The sequence below is a fragment of the Macaca nemestrina genome, chromosome 17, assembly GCF_043159975.1.
Source record: "Macaca nemestrina isolate mMacNem1 chromosome 17, mMacNem.hap1, whole genome shotgun sequence".
NCBI classification, from domain to species: Eukaryota; Metazoa; Chordata; class Mammalia; order Primates; family Cercopithecidae; genus Macaca; species Macaca nemestrina.
This window is the reverse complement of record NC_092141.1, coordinates 68,358,374-68,384,909: the sequence shown is the minus strand read 5'-3', so window position 1 is coordinate 68,384,909 and position 26,536 is coordinate 68,358,374. Positions and strand designations below refer to the sequence as shown.

Sequence of the window (26,536 nt, the reverse complement as noted above, 5' to 3'; positions counted from 1 at the left end):
CCATTCCCAAATCTGACCAGCAGGCCCCCAATAGGGAGGACTTTGGCCTGTAACCAGCCCTTGGTACTCAGGAACCAGAAAGACCCACCTGGTATGGTGCCTGCTGCCCAGGGTCGTCAGGGCTTCAAAGGGACTTGCATCTTTGGGTCCAAGAAAAGAAATTTCAGGAAAGGATTTAAACTGATGATGGAAAGGACGAAACTTCCTGCAACAGAGAAAACTTCTACTTTGACTACAATGGGGAAGGTAAAGGCTGAGGAGGGGGCCTCGCCCAATGCCCTAGAATTCCAGCCCTGATAAAGTGGACTCTCACCTCCACATCTTTTAAATTCTGTAACAAAACTCATCAGCCTTTCTAGGTTAAATTAATATGCATGTTCTCCCTGTCTACTTTTCAAACTCATACCACTGCCTCCCTGAAATCCTATAAGCACCCTCTGGGTTTATCCTATATCTAAGGAAATGAAGCCCAAGAGGTTCTGTGACTTGCTCAAGGGCTCACAAATAGTTAAGCGGCCAAGGTCAGATCAGAAGCCACGTCTCCAGACTCCCGATCTACTTTTCCCCACCTTCCCATTTTGTTTCTTGACCCTACACAATCCTTGAGGACTCTAGCCTGGCAGATTCTAAATGGAAACATGTTTAAACCAGAACAGTTATTTCCCTGTTTTGTGAAGCGTTCTTGCTGGTCCTTAGAATCATCTGAGGGCTGGTGTTCTGAACAGAGAAGACAGGCACAGTGAAGGTTCTGGATAGTCAGACCTGGACTGAGTGGTTCTGGCAGTGTGCCTGAAGTTGCAAACATTCAAGAGACTTGCAGAGACAGAAGTGATCTGTGTATACTTCGCAAACCCTGCCGAGTGAGGTAACTGCTGGGCACACCATGTTTGGTTGCAATGGTCCATGCTCTGGGGTAAACAGTGCAGGCCAGGGGTTCTCAGGGAGCAGGGTAAGAGTGCTGTAGCTCAGCAGTACATTAACAAAGAAGTCTTCCCGAACCCTTAAGGAGAAGGGGGTGCCCCTCACAACCCTGGCGTGTTCCTTTCTGCCTCAATGATGTCTTGTTTCTGCTTAGGGGGCTTGAAACTTGAGGATGGGCAGGCTAATAGGCCTAATAGGCTTTGAAGACATCTGCTTCAAAACAGCACATAAAAAAATTCACAAGAGGCTGGGTACTGCGGCTCCCACCTGTAATTCCAGCACTTTGGGAGGTCGAGGCAGGCGGATCACCTGAGGCCAGCTCACGACCAGTCTGACCAACATGGCCAAATCCTGTCTCTACAAAAAAATACAAAATTTAGCCGGGCATGATGGTGAACACCTTTAGTCCCAGCTACTTGGGAGGCAGAAGAATTGCTTGAATCTGGGAGGCAGGGGTTGCAGTAAGCCGAGATTGCGCCACTGCACTCCAGCCTAGGCGACAGAGTGAGACTCTGTCTCAAAAAAAAAAAAAAAAAAATTCACAAGAAACCTCAGCCCCAGTTGGATCTTCTCTCTGGCCTATAATGCCAGGAACACACACATTATGTAACCCCCTCTGGTGACAGTGATATACCTGTGCCCGCCATGTGCAGTGCAGATACTGAGGCTGTAACAGTGCCTCTCAGTTGCTGCATATGTGTCATGATTACCTACATTTAAATAGGTGTGAAGGGGCTGGGGATGAACACACACTCCATCCCACTGGAACTGGAAGGGAGCACCTCTGTACCATCCTGTTGTTCTCTCCACTTGCCTTTGGGCCACCAAAGCCAGCACTGCACTGTCTACAGGTGCTGAGAAGGGACCCTGGGCTTGTCTGGAGTATGGGCGGGCAAGCCAGGCTCCTAGGGCTGGTCTCAGCTGCCCTGCCCTTCCCTGACTGAGTCACACAGACAATTCTGTGCTAAGTAGTCTCTGCTGGATATACACGGACTTATTTCCTTTAAAAAATTTATTTAGTCTGGGCCGGGCGCGGTGGCTCACGCCTGTAATCCCAGCAGTTTGGGAGGCTGAGGCGGGCGGATCACAAGGTCAGGAGATTGAGACCATCCTGGCTAACACGGTGAAACCCCGTCTCTACTAAAAATACAAAAAATTAGCCGGGCGTGGTGGTGGGCGCCTGTAGTCCCAACTACTTGGGAGGCTGAGGCAGGAGAATGGCGTGAACCCAGGAGGCAGTGAGCCGAGATCGCACCACTGCACTCCAGCCTGGGCGACAAATAAATAAACAAACAAATAAATTTATTTAGTCTGAAAATGCCTTTTTGGAAAAAAAATTTTTTTTTTAATTTTAAATTTTGAGAAAATTATAGATTCACATAGACTTTTGATCTTGTACTTACTGAAGATTCAGTGATAACCAACATGGCTGCTAATAGCTCATCAGGTTAACAATGTCAATGGGACCCTCCTGCTCCAGGGAAGAAGAGGCCATAATGGTGGACGGAGAAGACACAAAACAGGGCAGGCAGGACACCTGGATTCTAGCCTCGGGCTGCAGTTTATTAGCAAGGTGGCTGTACACAAGTCCCTTCCTTTCTCTGACCTCAGTTTTCCCCATTAGGAAGAGACAGACTCTCCTCATGCTTTTTTCACCCAGGGCTGTCAGGAGATAACATGAGCCAGAAAAGGATTTTTCAAAGTGAAACAGAAAGGCTTTATCAAGTACAGGGTGGCCTGAAAAGGGAATCCCCAATACCACCCCTAGCACCCTCATTTCAGCCAAGATGACTGAAATGCTAGTATAGTCTTGGACTATACTAGCACTGTGACTGGGTCAGTAATGATTTGACATGAAATGTCAGCATACACCCAAGGGAAAAGAGCTGCAATAATGAGCCTGCATGGGACACCATGAGCTCACAGAGCAGAGTTTTAAATGGAGGTAATTCACACACAGGATCATTAACCTCTGACTCATCTCCAAGAGGACTATTCACTGTATAATGCCACTCTCAGAGGCTCCTCCTGGTTTGCGTGAGACTTCTCCATGACAGTGAGAGAGAGTGGCTTCTCAGGAAGATGAAGGTGCAGGGCTAAGGGGCTCCATGTCTTCACATTAGCTTGAGGCCCCTGAGCACCCCTCCCTCCTCCCTCCTCTGTGCAGGCCTAGCTGGGGCAAGCAGAGAGAGGAGGTCCCACTCACCTGCTTTCATCTTCGATTTTGAGGAATGGTGCCTTCAGTCTGGCTACTGAAAGGGGAAGAATGCACACATTAGCTATCTGTCTGCCCCTGTGCAGGGCCTGCACCACACACGCAGGAAATGCTCAGAGAGAGGAGGCTCTGCCAAAGCCTAAGAGCCTTGCAAGAGCTGGAAATCATGCCACCCCAGCCTGCGCTCTCCATTCACTCAGATTTCCAGCCTCTATCCCTGGGAGAAAGGTTGCATCAGTCGGGGGATAGGCTGTAGTTACACTGAAGCCCTAGATGATGGGCCCTCCCTCAGCAGGATGCAGGAGCTCCTGTGTGTGGATTCTGGAGGCTATTGACCAACCAAAGATGCCACCACCATCAGACACCTGGCTGGTTTGGTGGGAGAAACCCAGTCCCTGGTGGTTTCTGCTAAAAGCAGGGTGGGGGTGGTCATTCCCACCAAGTCCCAGGTCCTTCCTAGACCTCTGCTCCTGGAGCCTCAGGATACTGAGGGGCCTAAGAACAACTCCCCAAGCAGAATGCTCCAGGAGGACCCTGGGATTTTTGGAGGGGAAGCAGACTGGAAGAGGGATAAAGAGTGTTTAGTGGTCTTATTAGCAGGATGGTAGAAAAAATATCACAGGTGAAATATAGTTCCTGAAAAAATGGGGCAAAGGAGTGCTGAGAAGACGAATTTGGAGTCAATTAAGAGACTCACCCCTATTAGATAGTTATTCGCATAGCTTAGAAAATCTCTTAGGCATCAGGACCCACAGTGACCAGGAGTCCTGCGGAAGGTGCAGCCAAGGCAGCTGAAAGCCTGGCCCCTGTCTGACAGCCACAAATTCCCCAAAGACGCTGGCACCTTACAGCTCCCAACTGTACTTGAGGCCACCAGTAGCACCCAAGCAAAAAGCAGCCTTTTCTCCTTTAGCAACAGCTCTCATTAATTACTTTTTGGGGACAATTTCTTGTCTTTCTAATTAACTGAGACAGTTATTAAAATCAATTCCCCTACAGACTTCCTTGAATTCTGAGCATGAGAGAGGTGCCAAGTGACTTTTCTTAGCTCCTGCTTGTGCATGAATAAATGCCACTGAAAGAGCATCTTTGGGAGAAACATCCAGGGGGAGAAACTCTCCTGCTTTCCAAGAGGAACCAGGAGATAGAGTCCATCAATCCGCCAGTTTGTCAGTTTCAGGGAGTTTGGCAGTTCTGAAAACGGTAGGCAGCTGTCAAACTGCCCACCCTCAAACTGCCACTGAATCAGAAGGAAAAGGATGCTGAACCTCAGTCGATGCACGGGAACAGCCAGAGGACACAGGAGCCAAAGTGTCTGCATGGGGTCTTGGCTCTAAAGGAGAAGCCCCGGCCCAGCAGCTTTGGACTTGCTCTTGGACATGCCTCTCTTGCTCCAGAAACCTGAGGCCCAGGCCCTGGAAACACAAAGGGGCAAGACAACCTGGACTCGCTTGCTGCCACAGAAAAGTGAGCAGATGCTGCCACAGAGGGAGTCGTGGGGAAGTGTTTAGGGAGGGAGGGATTGCAATTACATGAGGAAAAGCTACCACACTGACCTTTCCGTGTTCTTGACTCTGCTGCTGGACATGTTCCCTAAATGGAAAGGAAAAATAGGTTAAGGATGTGAGGAAGCCACGGGGGTCAAGGAACTGGGCCTGATAAACCAAGTGGCTGCCAGTCTGTCCCACTTTGCTTCCTGCTGTTGAGAGGCTTGCAGAACCAGACTCTTGGGCCCTGAGCTGGAGCAGACCTGGGCACAACGGCTCCCTCCTCGGCAACACGATAAATAAGGGTCACTTGGTGTGTGAATCTTAATGGCAGCTGACTGTGCAGGGAGTGCAGGACAGTGCAGAGAGCAAGAACTCTGGAGTCCCAGAGGCCTGGTGTGAACTTCAGCTCTACCACCTGCAATGTGAGGAGGACCCACCGACCTCATAGCGTGTTGCATAGAAGAGATGCTCACTAAATGGCAGCTTTATTTTCTAAGTAGTGATGCTGTTCCAGGTACCCTATAGGACTAGGATAAAGACAATGGCCATTTGCCTTCCTCTGTCCTATCTTGTGTACTCTGATTCTGTGGGTCAAAATCAATGTTTAAGCCAAGGTCAAACAAGGCTGATATTAAAAAGTAAATGGAGGCTGGGCACGGTGGCTCACGCCTGTAATTTCAACATTTTGGTAGGCCAAGGCAGGTGGATTGCTTGAGCTCACAAGTTTGAGACCAGCCTGGGCAGCATAGTGAGACCCTATCTCTTAAAAAAAAAAAAAAGTATTAGCCAGGTATGGTGGCGCATGCTGTAGTCCTAGCTACTTGGGAGGCTGAGGTGGGAGGATGGTTTGAGCCCAGTAGGCGGAGGTTACAGTGAACAGAGATGGCGCCACTGCACTCCAGTCTGGGTGACAGAGCCAGACCTTGTCTCACAAAAAAAGTAAAGTAAAATAAATAAATAAAATACAAAGAAAAAAGAGTAAATGGATCTTCTGGTGTATACCTGAAAAATAAGTAAATAAATATAAAATAAAATAATCAGCTTTAGCTGGAGAGCCAGGATGATGGTGGATCCATGACCACCTGTGCCTCTGGGCCCTAAGATGTTTCAGATTCTCCTCTAGGCCACACCTTGAGGGCAAACACAATCCAAAGAAGCCTCTCACACTCCCTTGCATATCAGCACATTACATCCAAAACTCACTTCACTGCCAGATACCTACAAAACTAATTTTTTTTCTTTCTTTTGAGACAGAGTCTCATTCTGTTGCCCAGGATGGAGTGCAGTGGTGCAATCTCAGCTCACTGCAACTTCTGTCTCCCGGGTTCAAGCGATTCTCCTGCCTCACCCTCCCAAGTAGCTGGGATTACAGGTGTGTGCCACCACACCTAGCTAATTTTTGTATCTTAGTAGTGACAGGGTTTCACCATGTTGGCCAGACTGGTCTCCTGACTTCAAGTGATTCGCCTGCCTTGGTCTCCCAAAGTACTGGGATTACAGGCGTGAGCCACTGTGCCTGGCCTACAAAACTGATTAAGTTAAAGTAAAAATGCTGTGCATCTACCTAGAAGGGGGGAATTTTTGACATATTTGCTTCTGTGTGCATAGAGTCCTAAAAACTGTTCACACTGTTTGTCAGGAAGGGAGGCCAGTGGTTGAGAAGCTGGAGCAGGGAGAGACTTTTTGTTGTATACCCTTTTGAATTTTGAACAACACAAATTTAACAGCAGCAACATCCCCAACACTCCTAAAGGAGAGGGTGTGGAGAGGGTATCAGTGTCTGAGTGCTCCATTCACTATTTTTTTAAAGTTTTTTTGAGACAGAATTTCACCTGTTGCCTAGGTTGGAGTGCAATGGTGCGATCACGACTCACTGCAACATGCCTCCTGGGTTCAAGATTCTCCTGCCTCAGCCTCCTGAGTAGCTGGGATTAGAGGCATGTGCCACCACGCCTGGCTAATTTTTGTATTTTTAGCAGAGTCGGGGTTTCACCATGTTGGCCAGGCTGGTCTCGAACTCCTGACCTCAAGTGATCTGCCGGCCTTGGCCTCCCAAAGTGCTGGGATTACAGGTGTGAGCAACCACGCCCAGCCGCTCCATCCACTTTGGATGTGGTTTGCTAGTACTGTTAGCTAATTAGCACTGTTAACTAATAGCTATTACTGTTCATCCTGTGTCTGGATGCCAGGCTGTGGGTGGATCTGTAGATTTAATCCTTCCTCAGACTGAGGCTTGGGTGAAGATACTGTGGCTTTAAACCAGGTTGGGCTCTCTTGATGTGATACACACAGTTCTAACGCCAGCAAAGAATGGAAAACAAACAAGGATTTAGAAGATGGCAGCTATTTCGATCACTCCTTCTCACCCCTGCAGTATGCAGACTTATTCCCAGGTTAAGAGCTGTCCCCAGAATAGCAGCCTGGTCAGTGCCATGGGCATTTATGAACCTTATCTAGTCCAGAACTACTGTAAGGCAGCCCATGGCCCAGGCGGCCCAGGCCATAGGGATGTCTCAGCAGGGTGTGTGCCATGGGAGGACTGCAAGTGCCGCAGAGAGAAGAAAGGGTGTCGCAAAGCTATGGGTGCTAGGACTGAGGTAAGGAAGAGGCAGCATTCCCCTTCCATCTTTCAGAATGGCCAGGAAGAGATGGCTTGGGCGGGCCATGGATTTACCTAAGTTATCACTGATTTCACTGAAAACCATCCATTTGCCCTTCAATTCAGCAGGATGACCTACCTCTGGCTTCTTTGGCTCTTGTTTTTTCACACATAAAGAGGCAAGAGACAGCTGCTGCATGTGCATCATCATTTCTGTGGAGAAGACAGAGGGTTTGTGCCAAAGGCTTCCAGTGTTCACTTACCTAGCACAGCCCCTTCCGGGCCGCAGGACTAAACTCGCTCGGCCAGCCCACTGAATCACTCCAGCCTTGCCTGCCACCTTCTGGCTACACATCCCCTCTGCATCTCCTGACGGCAGAGGTAAGGACTGGGTCCTCTATCCCTGGAACAGCACCTGAGCGGGTGTCATGCTCTTTTGCAGCACTGAATACAACTAATCTTTGAACAGAAGGTGCCTCATGGCTTGCTAACGACTTTAAGGCACCACTGAAGAGCTGCGGCTATGAGGGAGGCCATGCTGTGTGAACTACTCAGCTGTACCCTCAGGTGAAAGACCAGCAAGGTCTACATGCTGGCACTTCTCTAACAAAGGAAGGCAGGGGAGGAGATCAAGTCAGAAATGGCTGATTTTTCAGTGAGATGAAGCCCTCCACATCCCAGACCAGGAACTTCCCCTGTACAGCCTCTAGACTCCCCTAAGATCTTGGTACCAAGAGGTGGGGCAGCATTCCAGTCAGCACCTATGGGCTGTCCCATCTGGACCAGTCCCCTAAAATGGATCAGAGAAAACTCCAGACTCAAGAATGGAGTTGGGTATGAGATCACTCACTGCCAGCTGGTTCAAGACAACTATTCTAAACAGGCTGCAAACGGGTTGTTTACAGTGTGAGAAAAGAAGGAGCACAAAATTTACAGCTGAGTCAAACTGAGAGTGGTGGTCCACACTACACACTCTGGTGAGACCATGGACAATTTGCCTAATCCGTTTGAAGCTCAATTTCCTCATCTGTATAATGGGGACAGAACTGCAGTGAGGATTAAAGGAGGTAATTCGTAGCACAGAGTCAATACCTGTTAAGTGGTCATGAAATTTTTTTTTTTTTGAGATCGAGTCTCGCTCTGTCACCCAGGCTGGAGTGCAGTAGTATGATCTTGGCTGACTGCAACCTCCGCCTCCTGGGTTCAAGTGATTCTCCTGCCTCAGCCTCCTGAGTAGCTGGGATTACAGGCATGCACCACCAGGCTCGGCTAACTTTTGTATTTTTAGTAGAGATGGGGTTTCACCATGTTGGTCAGGCTGGTCTTGAACTCTTCACCTTGTGATCCACCTGCCTTGACCTCCCAATGTGCTGGGATTACAGGTGTGAGCCACTGCACTGGCCAGTGGTCATGAATATTAAGGTAATTTCTGCATTTGTAAAACGGGATCATCACACTAGCTGGGGGAGAGCTGTAGCAGGTGACACGAAACGGCATGTTTTAGGGACCTCCTGCGGGACGCTGAGGCCACAGCCTGCACTCTGCATCCTCACCGCTTTCTCCCTTCCCCACATCCTCCCACCTTTGTGGATCAACATGGCAGCTGAGTACTTCTGGCTTCTGGTGACCAGAAGCTCACATGACCATGATCCTCCTAAAAGCTGACACTCCTGGTCAAAGTCACCAACTCTCCCTCCACAGGAGCCCAGCACAGAAAGGGTACCATCCACGTGCAGAATCCTCACTCCCCAAGAGCGGGCATTGGTCAGGAGGCTGCTGCTGCCCCCACTGCCTCCTCCACTGATGCTCCCCTGAAATTACAACACAGAGTCAGCTAGGAGCAGAGACTCCCCAAGGCCTGAACGTGAAGGGGACAGATAGAAATTGCTTCTGGGAGCCCTGAGTCATCCATGGGAGGGACTGGGGGGAGGCAGGCAGGAGAGAGAGTACAGTGCCCAGAGAGTCCATCCCAACCCTCAGGAAGACATCCTGTCCTCCATATGGCCACATTGGGAGGGGAAAGACCACTGGTCTGCCTATACATTGTGCTCTGGCCACCTCGTGACCAGAAAGGAACAGGTGCTTCTAAGAGAGCTGTTTGTGGGGAGGGCCTCTGCAAGGAAAGCTCTCAGCACAGTAAGTACACAACAAACATGGTGACCATCATCCTCTCTGAGCATGAGACTATGCTGGCTGCCGATCTTCCCCCTCCACTGGCTCAGTCCAGCAGCACCACCTCCCCCATCACAGCCATGTACCCCTCCTGATGTCACTAGCATGACTCTTCTCACAAGATCACCTTAACTCCTCTTCCTGCCACTAAACTTTAACAGCCCTGAATTTTCACACAAGAAATAAAGAGTTACTTGTAAAAGAAGTCTGGCTTCTGTACCAAGCAGCCCTGTCCTGCCACATCCCACATCCCCATGGTTCTCTTGGTAGGCTCCGGAGTTGGAGGTGGCTCTGGTTTCAACACTTACTCTCGAGGTGAGTGGCTAAATAACTTGTCTGAGCCTCCACTAACTAACGTAGAAGAAGGAAATAATGACAATACTACATATCGCAGAGTGTGCAGTTTGAGTGGGTGCTTCAGAAGAACCTGGGAAGAAGGGTGAAATCCCTCCCTGTGCTGGAGACTACCCACTCTGTCCCGTCTTGCTCCAGCTCACCTGGTTTCTGATGGCCTTCTGCAGCAGCTCCTTCCCTCTGCTTAGAGGCACCTGACGGGAGAGAAGAGCAGTGATGTCTGCTGTTAGGCCATGTGTGCAATGAAAGATGTTTACACAGGAGCTGGTGAGGGGTTATGTCTTGGCGTTATGTCCCTCGGAAAGCTGGGAGCAGTGACGACTGAGGACTGGTAGAAATGAGAGCCTAGAAAACATCTAGGAGGTAAAGGTAAAGCTGCAGGAAGTTTAGGTAACCCTGAGGTGGCAGTCTGAACCTGGTGGAGAGTAGGGCACTCTAAATTCACTGAGATCCAATTGTTACAAATGTCCTGAGACCCCTCTTTAAGAGTCTCTGCACCCTCCAGCAGATAATGAAAGCAAATGTTTCACTTCAGAAGTTTTTGCTCGTAGGAAGTCCCATCTGTCATCACAATGCCAACAATGTATGTTCATGGACATTTTAATATTAATATAAGTTAGACAAAAATAAGAATGTAAGCCTAGAGGGGAAAAGCCATATTCCATTTTAAATCAAAGACATAACACGTGTATTATCCAAACTCTTGGCCCTTCATACATGCAAGCAAGGAAGAAGGGAATGGCTGCCTACTCAGGGTACTCCTGCCCAAGCCCAGACCAATCCCAACACGTCTTCTCTGGTTTATGAAGAGTCTCTTCTGGTTTCTAAAACTCTGGCTTTGAAGTCCTATAAAAACTGACATATGGCATAAAAGGGTAGCACGGGGGATAGTATGTTGCTGAGGTGTTTAGATCCAGAGCTATGATAAAATATTCTCAGTCCCTGAATTCAAATGAGAGATTAAATTAAGCCAGATGAAACTAAAACCAGAGACTGCCTTAAAAGGCTCACCAAAGCCTACTTCCTTTGTTTACACAGCATACCTCTCCTACTCCATGAGGTTCTTACCGAGTCAACGGGTTTTTGTGAAGGCCTGGGGTGGCTGCCTTTTGGATCAACCATGGCCGATGTTTCCACTCTGACCTTACTGGGGTTAGGGCTAGGGCAGCCTCTTTGGTTTGTCCTACTGCTCTCTGCTTTTGCTTCTCTGCGGCTGGACACGATGTAACTTACTTCTTTGCTCAGAAAACCCTCAATTACCTGAAACCAGATCACAGAGATGGCTGAAAACCAAAAAGCAAATGCAGAATTGTCAATAAAAAGAGGCTAGAGAAGGAAATCTTGGCTGCCAGGAGTTCCAGAATCAATGTCTTTAAATAGACTAAATGCAGTTCCGTACCAAGTTCCTAAGAAGACATCATCCTGAAATCTAATAGGGTGTATATATACATATATATATAAATAAAACAGGTTTTGTCTCCAGGACTGCTGCCCCTGACCCAGTGGTAGAAGGCTGCAGGCTTTGAGTTCTATGAGCAGTTTGAGTTTGCATACAGCAAGAACACATTGGAAGAACTGGACAGGATTAAGACTAGCTTGTGTAAGCCATGATTTTTCTGTGTAAGACACACTGGGGACCAGGTATGGTGGCTCATGCCTGTAATCCTAGCACTGTAGGGGGCTGAGGTAGGAGAATCACTCGAGGTCAGGAGTTCAAGACATGCCTGGGCAACACAGCAAGACCCTGTCTCTAAAATTTTTTTTTTTAAATTTCTTAAATTAGCTGGGTGTTGTTATGTGCACCTATAGTCCTAGCTACTTGGGAGGCTGAGGCAGGAGCATCCCTTGAGCCCAGTAGTTCAATGATGCAGTGAGCTATGACTGCACCACTACACTCCAGGTTGGGGAGTGAAATCCTGTCTCTCTTAAAAAAGAAGAAGAAAAAAAAGGCTAAAATGACTTATTTTATGTTATATATACTTTATGACAATTAAAAAAATCTAGTTATGAATTGAAGCATTACATTTACCTTTTTTTCTTTTCTGTTTTTTTTTTTGTTTTTTTTTTTTTTTTTTTTTTTTGGTGACAAGGTCTCACTTTGTCTCCCAGGCTGTAGTGCTATGGTGCGATCTTGGCTCACTCTAATCTCCACCTCCCGGGTTCAAGCAATTCTCCTGCCTCAGCCTCCCAAGTAGCTGGGACAACAGGTGTGTGCCACCACACCGGCTAATATTTGTATTTTTAGAGGAGACGGGGTTTCATCATGTTGGTCAGGCTGGTCTGGAACTCCTGACCTCAAGTGATCTGCCCACCTCGGCCTCCCAGAGTGTTGGGATTACAGGTGTGAGTCACCGTGCCTGATCACATCTACCTTTTTTTCGTCACCAGGCTGGAGTGCAGTGACACAATCTCAGCTCACTGCAACCTCTGTCTCCCAGGTTCAAGCGATTCTCCTACCTCAGCCTCCTGAATAGCTGGGACTACAGGCACATGCCACCATGCCCAGTTAATTTTTGTAATTTTAGTAGAGATGGGGTTTCACCATGTTGGCCAAGATGGTCTCAATTTCTTGACCTTGTGATCTACCCACCTTGGCCTCCCAAAGTGCTGGGATTACAGGTGTGAGCCACCGTGCCTGGCTGCATCTACCTTTTTTAATATGGCAAATGCAAATGCTAGAGGGTAGGAGTAGGGCAATCAATGATTATCCTATATAAATACAGGAGATTGTTAATGGCCATACATTCCTCCTCCCATCCCAGTATACCTACTCCTTTGCAATATGACTTTGTTGTTCCTGCCATTAGGAGGTGGGACCTACTTTTTTATGCCCTTCAATCTGACTCGATTGGACCAATAGAACATGGGGAAATTATGATGTGTGAGTTCTAGAGCCTAGGCTTCAGAGGCCTTGGCTTCCTGCCTCACTTTCTGGGAAGGCTGCCTTGAGACCACCATGGTAAATCAGCTAGTCTGGCACAGAGTGCCAGATGTGTAAGTGAGGCCATCTTGGTCTTTCCAGCCCAGGTGACTCTCCAGCTGAATGCAGCCTCAGGAATGAGCCCTGTTGAAACCACCAGATAAACCACCCAGCCAACCCACAGCATAATGAGAAATAATAAATTGTTGTTTTGGCCAGGTGCGGTGGCTCACGCCTGTAATCCCAGCACTCTGGGAGGCCAAGGCAGGTGGATCACCTGAGGTCAGGAGTTCGAGACCAGCCTGGCCAACATGGTGCAACTTCGTCTTTACTGAAAATACACACACGCACACAAAAACTGGCTGGGCATGGTGCCTGTAAACCAAACTACTCTGGAGGCTAAGGAAGGCTTGAACCTGGGAGTTGGAGGTTGCAGTGAGCCGAGATTGCACTATTGCACTCCAGCCTGGGCAACAAGAGCGAAACTTTGTCTAAAAATAAATAAATAAATAGAAAATAAATTGTTGCTTTAAGCCCTACATAGCAAAGGCTAAATGACAGAAAGTACTAAAAGTTCAAAATGTAATTATGGGCCAGTTTGGTTATATAATCCTCATTCTATCCATCCTCACCGAGTTTCTGCAGTCCCGAGTTTCTGGGTTTGACAGCAAAGAGCCTCTCCATTCCAAGCCTATTCATCTAGTTTCCCCAGTTGTTAGTCTCTTTTGGGCCAAGAACTATCATGCTATTTTCTTTTTTTTTTTTTTTGGAGACAGAGTCTTGCTCTGTTGCCCAGGCTGGAGTGCAACGGCACAATTTTGGCTCACTAGCACCTCTGCCTCCTGGGTTGAAGCGATTCTTATGCCTCAGCCTCCTGAGCGGCTGGGACTACAAGTGCGCACTACCATGCCCTGCTAATTTTTTATATAAGGTTTCATTATGTTGGCCAGGCTGGTCTAGAACTCCTGACCTCAGGTGATCTGCCCACCTCAGCCTCCCAAAGCGCTGGGATTACAGGTGTGAGCCACTGAGCCCAGCCTAAATATATATATATATTTTGTTTGTTTGTTTTTGAGATGGAGTCTTGCTTTGTTGCACAGGCTGGAGTGCAGAGGCATGATCTTGGCTCACTGTAACCTCCACCTCCCGGTTTCAAGCAGTTCTCCTACCTCAGTCTCCCGAGTAGCTGGGATTACAGGTGCATGCCACCACACCTGGCTAATTTTTGTATTTTCAGTAGAGACTGTGTTTCACCATGTTGGCCAGGCTGATCTCGAACTCTTGGCCTCAATCCCAAAGTGCTAGGATTACAAGCGTGAGCCACCGTGCCCAGCCCCTAAAAATATTTTAATGGAATCAAATACAGCAAATGCTTTTTACTCAAAGTTGTTCACCTGTGTTATTTCTAAACACTAAAAATTATTAAGACTCTAAATGTCCACAGGGCAACAGTTAAGTAAATTAATAATCCACTCAAAAGAATATTATATTCCCATTGCAGATGATACATATGAAGGGCAATAATGATGGAAAAGTGCTAATGCTTTAAGGTTATGGGTAAAAAGTTGATAATAAAAACGTACTAATGCCAGCTGGGTGCTGTGGCTCATGCCCATAATCCTAACATTTTGGGAGGCTGAGGTCGGGGGACTGCTTGACGCCAAGAGTAAAAGACCAACCTGGCCAACATAGCGAGAACCTGTCTCTAAAATTTAAAAAGAAAGTACTCATGATCACAGCTAGAAAAAAATAAGCATTGCCCTGCCCTTCCCAGCCCTGCCCTCAGCTCCCTCTTGCAGGCAACTGGGTAAGGCAAAAAAAAAAAAAAAAAAAAAAAACCCCAAAAAAAAAGGCCAGGCGTGGTGGCTCACACCTGTAATCCCAGCACTTTGGGAGGCTGAGGTGGATCACCTGATATCAGAAGTTCCAGACCAGCCCAACCAACATGGAGAAACCCAGTCTCTACCAAAAATACAAAATTAGCCAGGCGTGGAGGCGCATGCCTGTAATCCCAGCCCCTCGGGAGGCTGAGGCAGGAGAATCGCTTGAACCCAGGAGGTGGAGGTTGCAGTGAGCTGAGATCGTGCCATTGCACTCCAGCATGGGCAACAAGAGCGAGACTCTGTCCCAAAATAAATAAAGAAAAAGGGCCAGTAGCAGTGGCTCAGGCCTGTAATCCCAGTACTTTGGGAGGCTGAGGCAGGAGGATTACTTGAACCCAGGAGGTTGTGACCAGTCTGGGGAACATGGCGACACTCCGCATCTACAAAAAAATACAAAAATGAGCAGGGCATTGTGGCAAGCATCTGTAGTCCCAGCTACAGGGAGACTGAGGTGGGAGGATCACCTGAGTCCGGGGAGGTTGAGGCTGTAAGAGGCTGTAGTGAGCCATGATGGTGCCACTGCATTCTAGCCTGGGTGACTGAGTGTGGCCCACTATCAAAAAAAAAAAAAAAGAAGCACAATAAAACAAAGGTAGGATGGAGGCAGAAGGAAGATGGAAATTTACCCCGGGCTAGGAGTATCAAGGGGAGTTGCCCAAGCATATAGGGAGTGGTTTCCTTTTTGGGGTGATGAAAATGTTCTACAATTGACTATGCGATCATACAACTTACACATTTCTGTGAATATACTAAAAACCACTGAGCTGCGCACTTTAAATGGATGAATTTTATGATATGTGAATTATATCTAAATTAAGCCATTATGAGAGGAAGGGAGGAAAGAAAAATACTTAAAAATGCTAGTTGTCACTTGGAGTACTTCCACGTTCTCTAAAATTTCTAGAACGAACAGATATGTTTTGTTTGTTTATTTATTTATTTTAACATTATTTTTGAGACAGGGTCTTGTTTTGTCATCCAGGCTGGAGTGCAGCGGTGCAATCATAGCTCACTGCAGCCTCAAACTCCTGAGTTCAGGTAATCCTTCCACCTTAGCCTCCTGAGTAGCTGGACTATAGGCATGTGCCACTGCCCCCAGCTAACCTTTTTTTTTTTTTTTTTGAGATGGAATCTTGCTCTTGTTATCCAGGCTGGAGTGCAATGGTGTGATCTCAGCTCACTGTAACCTCTGCCACCTGAGTTAAATTGATTCTCCTGCCTCAGCCTCCTGAGTAGCTGGGATTACAGGCATGTGCCACCACGCCAGGTTAATTTTGTATTTTTAGTAGAGATGGGGTTTCTCCATGTTGGTCAGGCTGGTCTCAAACTCCTGACCTTAGGTGATCTGCCCGCCTGGGCCTCCCAAAGTGCCGGGATTATAGGAGTAAGCCACTGTGCCTGGGAATTATAATTTTATTTTTTGTAGAGATGAGGTCTCACTATGTTGCTCAGGTTGGTCTCAAACTCCTGGACTCAAGCAATCCTCCCACCTCAGCCTCCCAAAGTGTTGAGATCACTGGTGTGAGCCACCACAACCCGCCATTCAATTTCCTTTTTTTTGACTGGACGTGGTGGCTCACACCTGTAATGCCAGCACTTTGGGAGGCCGAGGCAGGCGGATCACGAGGTCAGGAGATCAAGACCATCCTGGCTAACACGGTAAAACCTCGTCTCTACTAAAAATACAAAAACATTAGCTGGGCATGGTGGCAGGCACCTGTAGTCCCAGTTACTCAGGAGGCTGAGGCAGGAGAATGGCATGAACCTGGGAGACAGAGCTTGCAGTGAGCCGAGATCCCGCCACTGCACTCCAACCTGGGTGAGAGAGCGAGGCACTGTCTCAGAAAAAAAAAAAAGTTTCTTTTTTTCTTGAGACAGGGTCATGCTGTGTCACCTTGGCTGGACTGCCTCCTGGGGCTCAAGCGAGTCTCATACCTCAGCCTACTGAGTAGCTGAGACTACAAGCATGTGCCACTGGACCTGGTTAATTTTTGTATTTTTAGTAGAGACAGGGTTTTGCCATATTGGCCAGGGTGATCTAAACTCCCAGGCTCAAGTGATCCACCTGGTTTGGCCTCCCAAAGTGCTAGGACTACAGGTGTGAGCCACCGCATCCAGCCTTTTTTTGAGACAAGGTCTCACTCTGTTGTCCAGGCTGGAGTGCAGTGGCACAAGATCTCGTCTTCAGCTCACTGTAACCTCCGCCTTTTGGGCTCAAGTGATCCTCCTACCTCAGCCTCCCAACTACAATCATGCACCACGACACCCGCTTAATTTTTTGTATGCTTTGTAGAGACAGATTCTCGTCATGTTGCCAGGCTGATCTTGAACTCCTGGACTCAAGTGATCTGTTCTCCTCAGCCTCCCAAAGTGCTGGGATTACAGTCATGAGCCACTGTGCCCAGCCTAAGTTTCTAATATGGAAAAAGATTTATCTTTATTTTTTAAAGGTTATTTATTATCATTATTATTTTTTGAGACAGAGTCTCGCTCTGTCTCCCAGGCTGGAGTGCAGTAGTACAATCTCGGCTCACTGCAAACTCCGCCTCCCAGGTTCAAATAATCCTCCTGCCTCAGCCTTCTGAGCAGCTGGGACTATAGGCGCCAACCATGATGCCTGGCTAATTTTTGTATTTTTAGTAGAGACAGGGTTTTGTTGTTTAGGCCAGGGTGGTCCCGAACTCCTGACTTCAAGTAATCCACCTGCCTTGGCCTCCCAAAGTGCTCGGATTATAGATGTGAGCCACTGCACCTGGCCAAAAAAATGGTTTATGTTTAAAATTGCTTTGGGAAATGTAGTGAGACCTTTGAAAATACCTGGAAACTGCCAGGCGTGGTGGCTCACACCTGTAATCCCAGCACTTTGGGAGGCCGAGGTGGGCAGAACACGAGGTCAGGAGTTCAAGACAACCCTGGCCAACAAGGTGAAACCCCATCTCTACTAAAAAGACAAAATTAGCCAGACATGGTGGTGTGCACCTGTAATCTCAGCTACTGGGGAGGCTGAGGCAGAAGAATTGCTTGAACCTGGGAGGCAGAGGTTGCAGTGAGTTGAGATCGTGTCACTGCACTCCAGCCTGGGTTATAGATCAAGACTCCATCTCAAAAAAAAAAAAAAAAAAAGAAATAAAATACCTGGAAACTATAGATATAATCCCTATCCAACTCCTACTCTACAGCACAAATGCACATGGTATCACAGAAGAGCAGGTTACCTACCCCACCCAGTTGCTGAATGGCCCCTGTCAAAAACTGGAGATTCTTGCCAGCAGGCAGATCCAAGTAAAAGGACTTTCCGGAAAAGGGATGCTTCCCAGCACCTGGTGAGTTCTTCTGGCATTTTCCCAGATACCTGGAAACCCCTAGCTGAGCCCCTAGAAAACAATAAAGAGGAGCAAAGTAAGAAGCTTGAAAAGAGAGTCCTGAGGCCAGGTGGCCCTCACTGACAGTTCAGTCTGTGTGCTACAACAGTGCAGACTAGGCCCTGGGCACACACAGACAGCTGCGAAGCCAATGCCCTTACCCTCATGAAGCTCAGATGTGGTGAAACTAGAACCTTCCAAACAAGATAATAAGCAAACAAGGCTTGCTGACTTCTTCACTTCTTCCTTAGAATCTAAATCTAGGGAAGCCATTTAAGTAAAAAGGAATTAGACAGATCCCCAAACCAGACACTGGGGGGCTGTGGTAAGCTAGGGAAAAGAGGACCCAGATTCACAGGGGGTGCCAGGCAGGAGGATGCTTTCTAGCTGTGCTGAGCGAGTCACTGCTTGCCATGTTGCCAGTGCCAAGTAAGCAGCCCAGCCCTAACCAGTCAGCAGGGTAACATCATGCCAGTGTTGCAGCCTAGCTTAGGGCAAATATGCATGTGTATTTGAGACAGATAAGAGGGTAAGGGGACAGTGAACTTGCTGGCTCCTGAATGGGCCTACTTCCTAACCTCTCCATTTGGTAACTTAGGTAATTATAACTCAAAAAGACAGCTCTTGAAAAACAGGACAAAGAGCGTGTGTGTGTGTGTGTTTGTGTTGGAGAGCACAGAATGCTGCTGCAAATGGAGAGTGAAGGAGCCCATATTCCAGGGGCTCTGCAGCATAGTGGGGCCATTTCCTCTTCTTTTTTTTTCTTTTTCCCCTTTGAAATGGAGTTTTGCTCTTGTTGCCCAGGCTGGAGTGCAATGATGTGATCTTGGCTTACCGCAACCTCCTTCTTCCGGGTTCAAGCGATTCACTTGCCTCAGCCTCCCCAGTAGCTGGGGTTACAGGCATGCGCCACCACGCCTGGCTAATTTTGTATTTTTAGTAGAGTCAGGGTTTCTCCACGTTGGTCAGGCTGGTTGCAAACTCTCAACCTCAGGTGATCCACCTGCCTCGGCCTCCCGAAGTGCTGGGACAGGCGTGAGCCACAGCGCCCAGCCTGGGTTGTTTCCTCTTCTATGCAACCTCCAATCCCTAAACTCAATGGAGGGACACATGAGATAGCGCATAAGCTTTTGATCTTCCTTCCAGGAGCACGTTACCAATCAGAGTGGCTAATGTCCCAAAGGAACATTTGTGTATAAGAAAACATGAGGCAACTGAAGAAAGCAAGTACTACCAAAAAAACTTTCTCTGGTATAGATTGTCTGTCATAATAATGAACCAGATAGGAAAAAGAAAAAACCATTAAAGTATAATAAATATCATCAAAAAGGCTAGGGAGGATACAGGAAACATAAAGCAGGAACGGCAGTTAAAGAAAAGAATTAGGATGGGCACAGTGGTTCATACCTGTAATCCCAGCTGGGAAGCTGAGGTGGGCACATTACTTGAGGCCAGGAGTTCGAGACCAGCCTGGGCAACATGGCAAAACCCTGCCTCTGCCAGAAAAATTAGCTGGGCACGGTGGTGCACGCCTGTAATCCCAGCTACTCGGGTGGCTGAGGCACATTAATTGCATGATCCCAGGAGGCAGACGTTGCAGTGAGCTGAGATCACGCCACTGCACTCCAGTCTGGGTGACAGAGGGAGACTCCATCTCAAAAAAGGAAAAAAAAAAAAAATTAGTTGGAGATAATGGACATGAAAAACAAAGTATTTTAAAAATCTTGGCCAGGTGCCATGTTTCACACCTGTAATCCCAGCACTTTGGGAGGCCGAGGCGGGTGGATCACTTGAGATAAGGACTTTGAGACCAGCCTGGCCAACATGGTGAAACCCTGTCTCCACTAAAAATACAAAAAATAACCAGGCATGGTGGCTCACGCCTGTAATCCCAGCTACTCGGGAGGCTGAGGCAGGGGAATTGCTTGAACCCAGGAGGTGGAGGTTACAGTGAGTTGAGGTCACACTACTGCACTCAAGCCTAGGAGACAGAGTGAGATTCTTCTTCTTCTTCTTTTTTTTTTTAAAAAAGCCAGATAATAGCAAGTGTTGGTGAGGATATGAGAAACTGGAACCCTCACATACTTCTGGAAGGAATGTGGAATGGTGCAGTCACATTGGAAAAACCATGTATCAGTTTCTCAAAAGGTTAAAACACAGAGTTACCGTATGACCCAGCAATCTTACTCCTAGGTATAGCCTTGAGAAATGAAAATACAGCCACATGAAAACCTGTAAATGAATGCTTATAGCAATATTAATCATATAGCCAAAAAGTGAAGTCTTTCCCATCCTGCAAGATGATGGGTGAAAAAGTTGAGAAGCCAGATATAAACCCAAGGCCAAGAAGGCTGATGCTGGTGGCAAGGTGAAAAGGGGCAACCTCAAGGAGAAAACGCCCAAGAAGGGGAAACCCCATTGCAGCCGCAATCCTGTCCTTGTCAGAGGAACTGCAGATATTCCCGATCTGCTATGTATTCCAGAAAGGCCATGTCCAGGAAGAAGTACTCAGCTGCTAAATCCAAGGTTGAAAAGAAAAAGAAGTTTCTTGCAACTGTTACAAAACCAGTTGGTGTTGACAAGAACAGTGGCACCCAGGTGGTTAAACTTCACAAAATGCCTAGATATTATCCTACTGAAGATGTGCCTCTAAAGCTGCTGAGTCACGGCAAAAAAAAACCCCTTCAGTCAGCATGTGAGAAAACTGCGATCCAGCATCACCTCCAGGACCACTCTGGTCATCCTCACTGGGCGCCACAGAGGCGAGAGGGTGGTTTTCCTGAAGCAGCTGGTCTTGGGACTGGACCTCTGGTCCTCGACCAAGTTCCTCTACAAAGAACACACCAGAAATCTGTCATTGCCACCTCAACCAAAATTGGTAGCAGCAATGTGAAAACAGCAAAACATCTTACTGGTGCACAAGATTTATCAGCAAGTTGTGGACTCACACGTTTTACAAAAAATATCAAACCTTTCCTCAGCTCCAGGGCTACCTGTGATCTGTGTTTGCCCTGATGAACAGAACTTATCCTCACAAATTGGTGTTCTGAATTTCTTAAGAACCTAATAACTGATAACATTTTGTTTGTGTCTCTCAAAAAAAAGTGGAAACTCGTATGTCCATCTGACGAATGGATAAACAAAATGTGGTATATCCATATAATGGAATACTACTCAACAATGAAAAGGAATGATGTACTGACACATGGTACCACATGGATAAACCACAAAAGCATCATGCTAAGTGAAAGAAATCAGTCACAAAAGACTACATATTGTATAACTCTATTTATATGAAATGTCCAGAAGAGGCAAATTTATAGAAACAGAAAGTAGATCAGCAGATGACTAGGGCTGGGGAATCAGGAAAAGTGTGGGAGTGGCTGCTAATGGGTATTCTTTCTTGGAGTAAGAAAAGCGTTCTAAATTGATTGTGGTGATGGTTGCCCAATTCTGTGAACATACTAAGTCACTGAACGTACACTTTATATGGGTGAACCGTGTGGTGTGTGAACTATAACTCAATAAAGCTGTTAAGAAAAAAAAAAATGGGACAGGCGTGGTGGCTCACGCTTGTAATCCCAACACTTTGGGAGGCCAAGGTGGGTGGATAACGAGGTCAGGACATCAAGACCATCCTGGCCAACATAGTGAAACCCTATCTCTACTAAAAATACAAAAATCAGTTGGGCGTGGTGGCATGTGCCTATAATTCCAGCTACTTGGGAGGCTGAGGCAGAAGAATTGCTTGAACCAGGGAGTCAGAGGTTTCAGTGAGCCGAGATCATGCCACTGCACTCTAGTCTGGTGACAGAACAAGACTCCATCTCAAAAAAAAAAAAAAAATTATTTTGAGACAGGGTCTCACTCTGTTGCCCAGGCTGGAGTGTAATGGCGTGATCTTGGCTCACTGCAGCCTCCGCCTCCCAGGTTCATGTGATTCTTCTGCCTGAGCCTCAAGTAGCTGGGATTACAGGCGTGCAGCACCAAAGCCAGCTCTAAAAGAAAAACAGCTTAAATCTCAATATTTGCACAGTCTCAAAGTATCTTCCTGTAAGATAGTTATTTATTACAAAAGGTAAAACAGTAACTTCATGTGGAAAAATCTAGCAGACACCACTTTTAATCAAGGGATCGAAGTTAATGAGATTTATCTTATCTTCATCATGTGCCTCTTGATACCACATACTGGAGAGGGGATAACATCACTTCTGTGCCAAAAATGCTTTAGCTGAATTCAATCATGTGGACATACCAAACAAACCCAAATTTAGAGGTGACTTCAAAAGTACTGAGGTCATCAAAGACAAAGAATGAGGACCTCCTCTCAGGAGGAGACTAAGGAGATATGATAACTAAAAGCAACGTGTAATCTCTTTTTTTTTTTTTGAGATGGAGTCTTGCTCTGTCACCCAGGCTGGAGTGCAGTGGTGCGATCTTGGCTTACTGCAACCTCTGCCTCCTAGGTTCAAGAGATTCTCCTGCCTCAGCCTTCCAAGTAGCTGGGACTACAGGCATGCGCCACTACACCCAGCTAATTTTTGTATTTTAAGTAGAGACAGCCACGTGGCCCAGGATGGTCTTGATTTCCTGAACTCATGATCTGCCCGCCTCGGCCTCCCAAAGTGCCGGGATTACAGACATGAGCCACTGTGCCTAGCTGCAACATGTAATCTTAAATCAGGAAAAGAACATTGGGGGATAATTGGTAAAATGTGAATGAGATCTATAGATTAGTTAATAACATCAATATTAATTTCCTGATTATTTTTCTTTTCTTTCTTTTTTTGAGACAGGATCTCACTGTCGCTCAGGCTAGAGTACAGTAGTGTGATCATGGCTCATTGTAGCGTTGACCTCCTGGGCTCAAGTGATCCTCCCCGTGAGCCTCCTGAGTAGCTGGGACCACGTGCACCACCATGTCACGCACCACCATACCCAGCGAATTTTTTTGATTTTCTGTAGAGACGAGATCTCATTATGTTGCCCATTCTGGTCTTGAACTCCTGGGCTCAAGTGATCTTCTCACCTCAGCCTCCCAAAGTGCTGGGATTACAAGCATGAGCCAACATGCCTAGCCCCCTGGGGTTTATTTATTTTTTTTTTTGAGACCAAGTTTTGCTTTGCACCCAGGCTGGAGCACAGTGGCACGATCTTGGCTCAGTGCAACCTCTGCCTCCCAGATTCAAGTGATTCTCCTGCCTCAGCCTTCCAAGTAGCTGGGATTACAGGTGCCCACCACTACATCCAGCTAATTTTTTTTGTATTTTTAGTAGAGACAGGGTTTCACCATGTTGGCCAGGCTGGTCTCGAAATCCTAACCTCAAATGATCCGCCTGCCTCGGCCTCCCAAAGTGCTGGGATTACAGGGGTGAGTCACCACGCCTGGCCTGGATTTTTCTAACTGTACTATTATTACAAAGATGTTAATATTTGGGTAAAGAGTAGGAACCTTTGACTATTCTTGAAACTTTTTTATAACTGTGAAATTATTTTAAAATTAAAATTAAAAATGAAAAGATCTATCCACATCAATAGATGAGCTGAATATAACAGTGTGAGCTGGTAAATTAGGTTGAGTAACTCTTCCAGAAGGTATCACAAAGAGATAAATAAATGGACATCAGAGAATTTAAGAAATGCAGAGGATAGGGATAGAAGTGTCAACACCACCAGAAGAGTTGCAAAGGGGGAGAAACAATGGAGAGAAGAAAACATTTGAAGAAATAATGATCTGGGCTTCTGAATAAATGTGGAAGATGAATACAAGAACTTCTGTTCTCTCTCCAAATACCACTAAAGTGACAGAAAAGGAATAAAAATAAAGATACTGGCAAGAAGACAACAGGCAAGAGATGCCACAAAATGTTGGAAGCTGGAAATTAGATGGGTGAGTTAAAAACAGACAGGAGATGAGAGAAGGCTAAATCCTAAGCCAACAAGAAGCAAGCTGATTAGAGCTGAAAGGCCCAATCAGACGGATCATATAGAGTAGAATGCTAGAATGAAACAGTAGGCTAAAATACCAATTATTTGAAAGCCTTTAAAAGGAATAGTTAGACTCTCAGAACCCTCTCCCACCCCAGCAGAAGACTAGAGCTGTGGTTCTTAACTGGGGGAGATTTTTCCCCTCATGGCATACTTGGCAACCTCTGGAAATGTTTTTGGTTGTCACAACTGGGAAGTGGGTGTGATCCTGGCATCTAGTGGGTGGAGGCCAGGGATGCCACTTAATATCTTACGAAGCACAGGACAACCTCGGAAAACAGTTACTTGGCTCAAAATGTCAATAGTCTTGAGGCCGGAAAAAATCCCTGGACTAGAGGAACACTGGGTACAGGTGAAAGCAAAGATAAAGCCCTAGTGAAAACACAGGGGATCAAAAGAATGTCTGTATACTTAACAGTAAGACCTACAGATCTCTTGCCCCAGTGAGCTCCCAGAATGCTGACAAGCTTATACTTACCAGAGGTTTGGCGGACTCTTCTCTAGGGAACTGACTAGCCCAAGACAAAAACATACAAACTAGTGACAACTGAGGTCCCTGCCCCACAAAATTGCCAGGTCCCAGCTTACAATGAAGTTTATCAAGTTGACAACCCCTTCTCCTCATTCTTAAATATGAATAGGTAAACAAAGATCATCAGACATTTAAAGAAAGTTTCTAACAAGAAATTAGGCTAGGCTGGGCGCGGTGGCCGTTTGTAATCCCAGCACTTTGGGAGGCAGAGGCGGGTGGATCACCTGAGGTCAGGAATTCAAGACCAGCCTGGCCAACAGGGTGAAACCCTATCTCTACCAAAAATACAAACAATTAGCCAGGTGTGGTGGCAGGTGCCTGTGGTCCTAGCTACTCGGGAAGCTGAGGCAAGAGAATTGCTTGAACCTGGGAGGGGGAGGTTGCAGTGAGCTGAGATCACGTCACTGCACTCCAGCCTGGCAGACAGAGCAAGACTCTGCCTCAAAAAAAGAAAGAAAAAAGAAATTAGGAAAAAAAGATAAAGAAAAAAGAAAGAAAGAAAGAAAAAAAGAAATTAGGCTAACAGAAAAAACAGAAGAGGAAATAGACACAATGTAGGAAGCAGAAGAAAACTAAAAAGAAACAAAAACAGTACAATCAACAACCAGTGAGTGGAAAGGGAATACATTATATGCATTAAGCACAACAAGACACTGTGAGAAAAGAAACACACAGAAAAGAAAAAGTTCTTGGAAATGTATATTATAGAAATTAAAAATTCAACAAAAATTGGAGATTAAGTTGTGGAAATTTTCTAGAGAACAGAATGAACGACAAATAGATGGAAAATGGGAGAGAAAAACAAGAAAATCGGCCGGGTGCGGTGGCTCACACCTGTAATCCCAGCACTTTGGGAGGCTGAGGTGGGTGGATCACCTGAGGTCAGGAGTTTGAGACCAGCCTGGCCAACGTGGTGAAACCCCATTTCTACTAAAAATACAAAAATTAGCCGGGTGTCGGGTGCCTGTAATCCCAGCTACTTGGGAGGCTGAGACTGGAGAATCACTTGAACCTGGGAGGCAGAGGTTGCAGTGAGCTGAGATTGCACCATTGCATTCCAGCTTAGGCAACAAGAGCAAAACTCTGTCTCAAAAGAAAATCAAAAGAAGAATCTATGAGATCTAATATCCAAACAATTAAAGTTCCAGAAACAGAAAAGAGAAAACAGAAGGGACAAATATTATAGAAATAATGCTAAAAATTTCCCAGAACTAAAGAAAATGCTGTTCCAGATTGAAAGGTACCTGCTCCATAAATGAAAAAAGTCCCACATAAAGACACACTGTCATGGAATTTCAGAATACTGAAGAGAAAGACAAGATTTGACTTACATTGTAGGCAATACTGGAGACCAGCTAATCTAAAAAGCCTTCCTATAGGAGCCTCTCTGAACCTATTCTGGTTTGGGGGCTGCCCATTAAAAAACTAAATAAATAAGCTAGGCACGGTAGCTCACATCTGTAATCCCAGCACTTTGGGAGATCAGGGTGGGAGGATCACTTGAGCTCAGGACTTCAAGACCAGCCTGGGCAACAAAGTGAAACTCCATTTCTACAAAAAAATCAAAATTTAATAATTTTTGACAATAATAGCAATAAAAATAACGAATATATATCACTTGCTATGCACAATATATTCTCAACAGGTCTATAAAGAAGATAAAATTATTATACCTGTTTTACAGATAAAGAAATCGAGGCACAGAGAAATCCTGTATGCCCAAGATCATACTGTTAGTAAGGGGTAGAACTGGAATGAAAGATACGTCTTATTACTTGTTTATTGAAAGTTAAAAACAAATACAAAAAACCATACAGAGACTGTTACCACATTGGTATATAGATGGATACATGTTGAGACAGTCTTGTCTAAATTTATACAGAATTTCAGGAAAGCCAAATATTGCTGTGGGGCTCCCCAAACTTAATTCTTCATTTTTAAAATTTTTATTTACTTCAATAGCTTTTGGGGTACAGGTAGTTTTTGGTTACATAGATGAGTCATACAGTGAATTACGAGATTTTAGTGCACCTGTCACCCAAGCAACGTACACTATACCAAATATGTAGTCTTTTATCTCTCACCCCTCTCCTAACCTTC

At 46.3% G+C, this 26,536-nt stretch overlaps 1 protein-coding gene across 3 annotated transcripts in view; it reads right to left on the bottom strand.

The window, feature by feature from the left end:
- LOC105468987 (DBF4B-CDC7 kinase regulatory subunit) overlaps positions 1-19,519 on the bottom strand; it is a 29,093-nt gene extending 9,574 nt beyond the window's left edge. Inside the window, exons 1-9 of one of the 3 annotated variants that reach the window (XM_071083270.1) lie at positions 18,078-19,519; positions 17,774-17,928; positions 10,820-11,011; positions 9,895-9,945; positions 8,949-9,036; positions 7,365-7,438; positions 4,693-4,729; positions 3,128-3,173; positions 89-205 (exon numbers count right to left, since the gene is read on the bottom strand). In XM_071083270.1, the coding sequence (XP_070939371.1) occupies positions 89-205; positions 3,128-3,173; positions 4,693-4,729; positions 7,365-7,438; positions 8,949-9,036; positions 9,895-9,945; positions 10,820-11,011; positions 17,774-17,928; positions 18,078-18,189 (872 nt within the window). In that variant the 5' untranslated portion in view covers positions 18,190-19,519. The remainder of the gene's footprint in view (positions 1-88; positions 206-3,127; positions 3,174-4,692; positions 4,730-7,364; positions 7,439-8,948; positions 9,037-9,894; positions 9,946-10,819; positions 11,012-17,773; positions 17,929-18,077) is intronic. The other 2 variants (XM_071083269.1, XM_024788770.2) reach the window with 2 other exon arrangements.
- Positions 19,520-26,536: the final 7,017 nt, after the last annotated feature.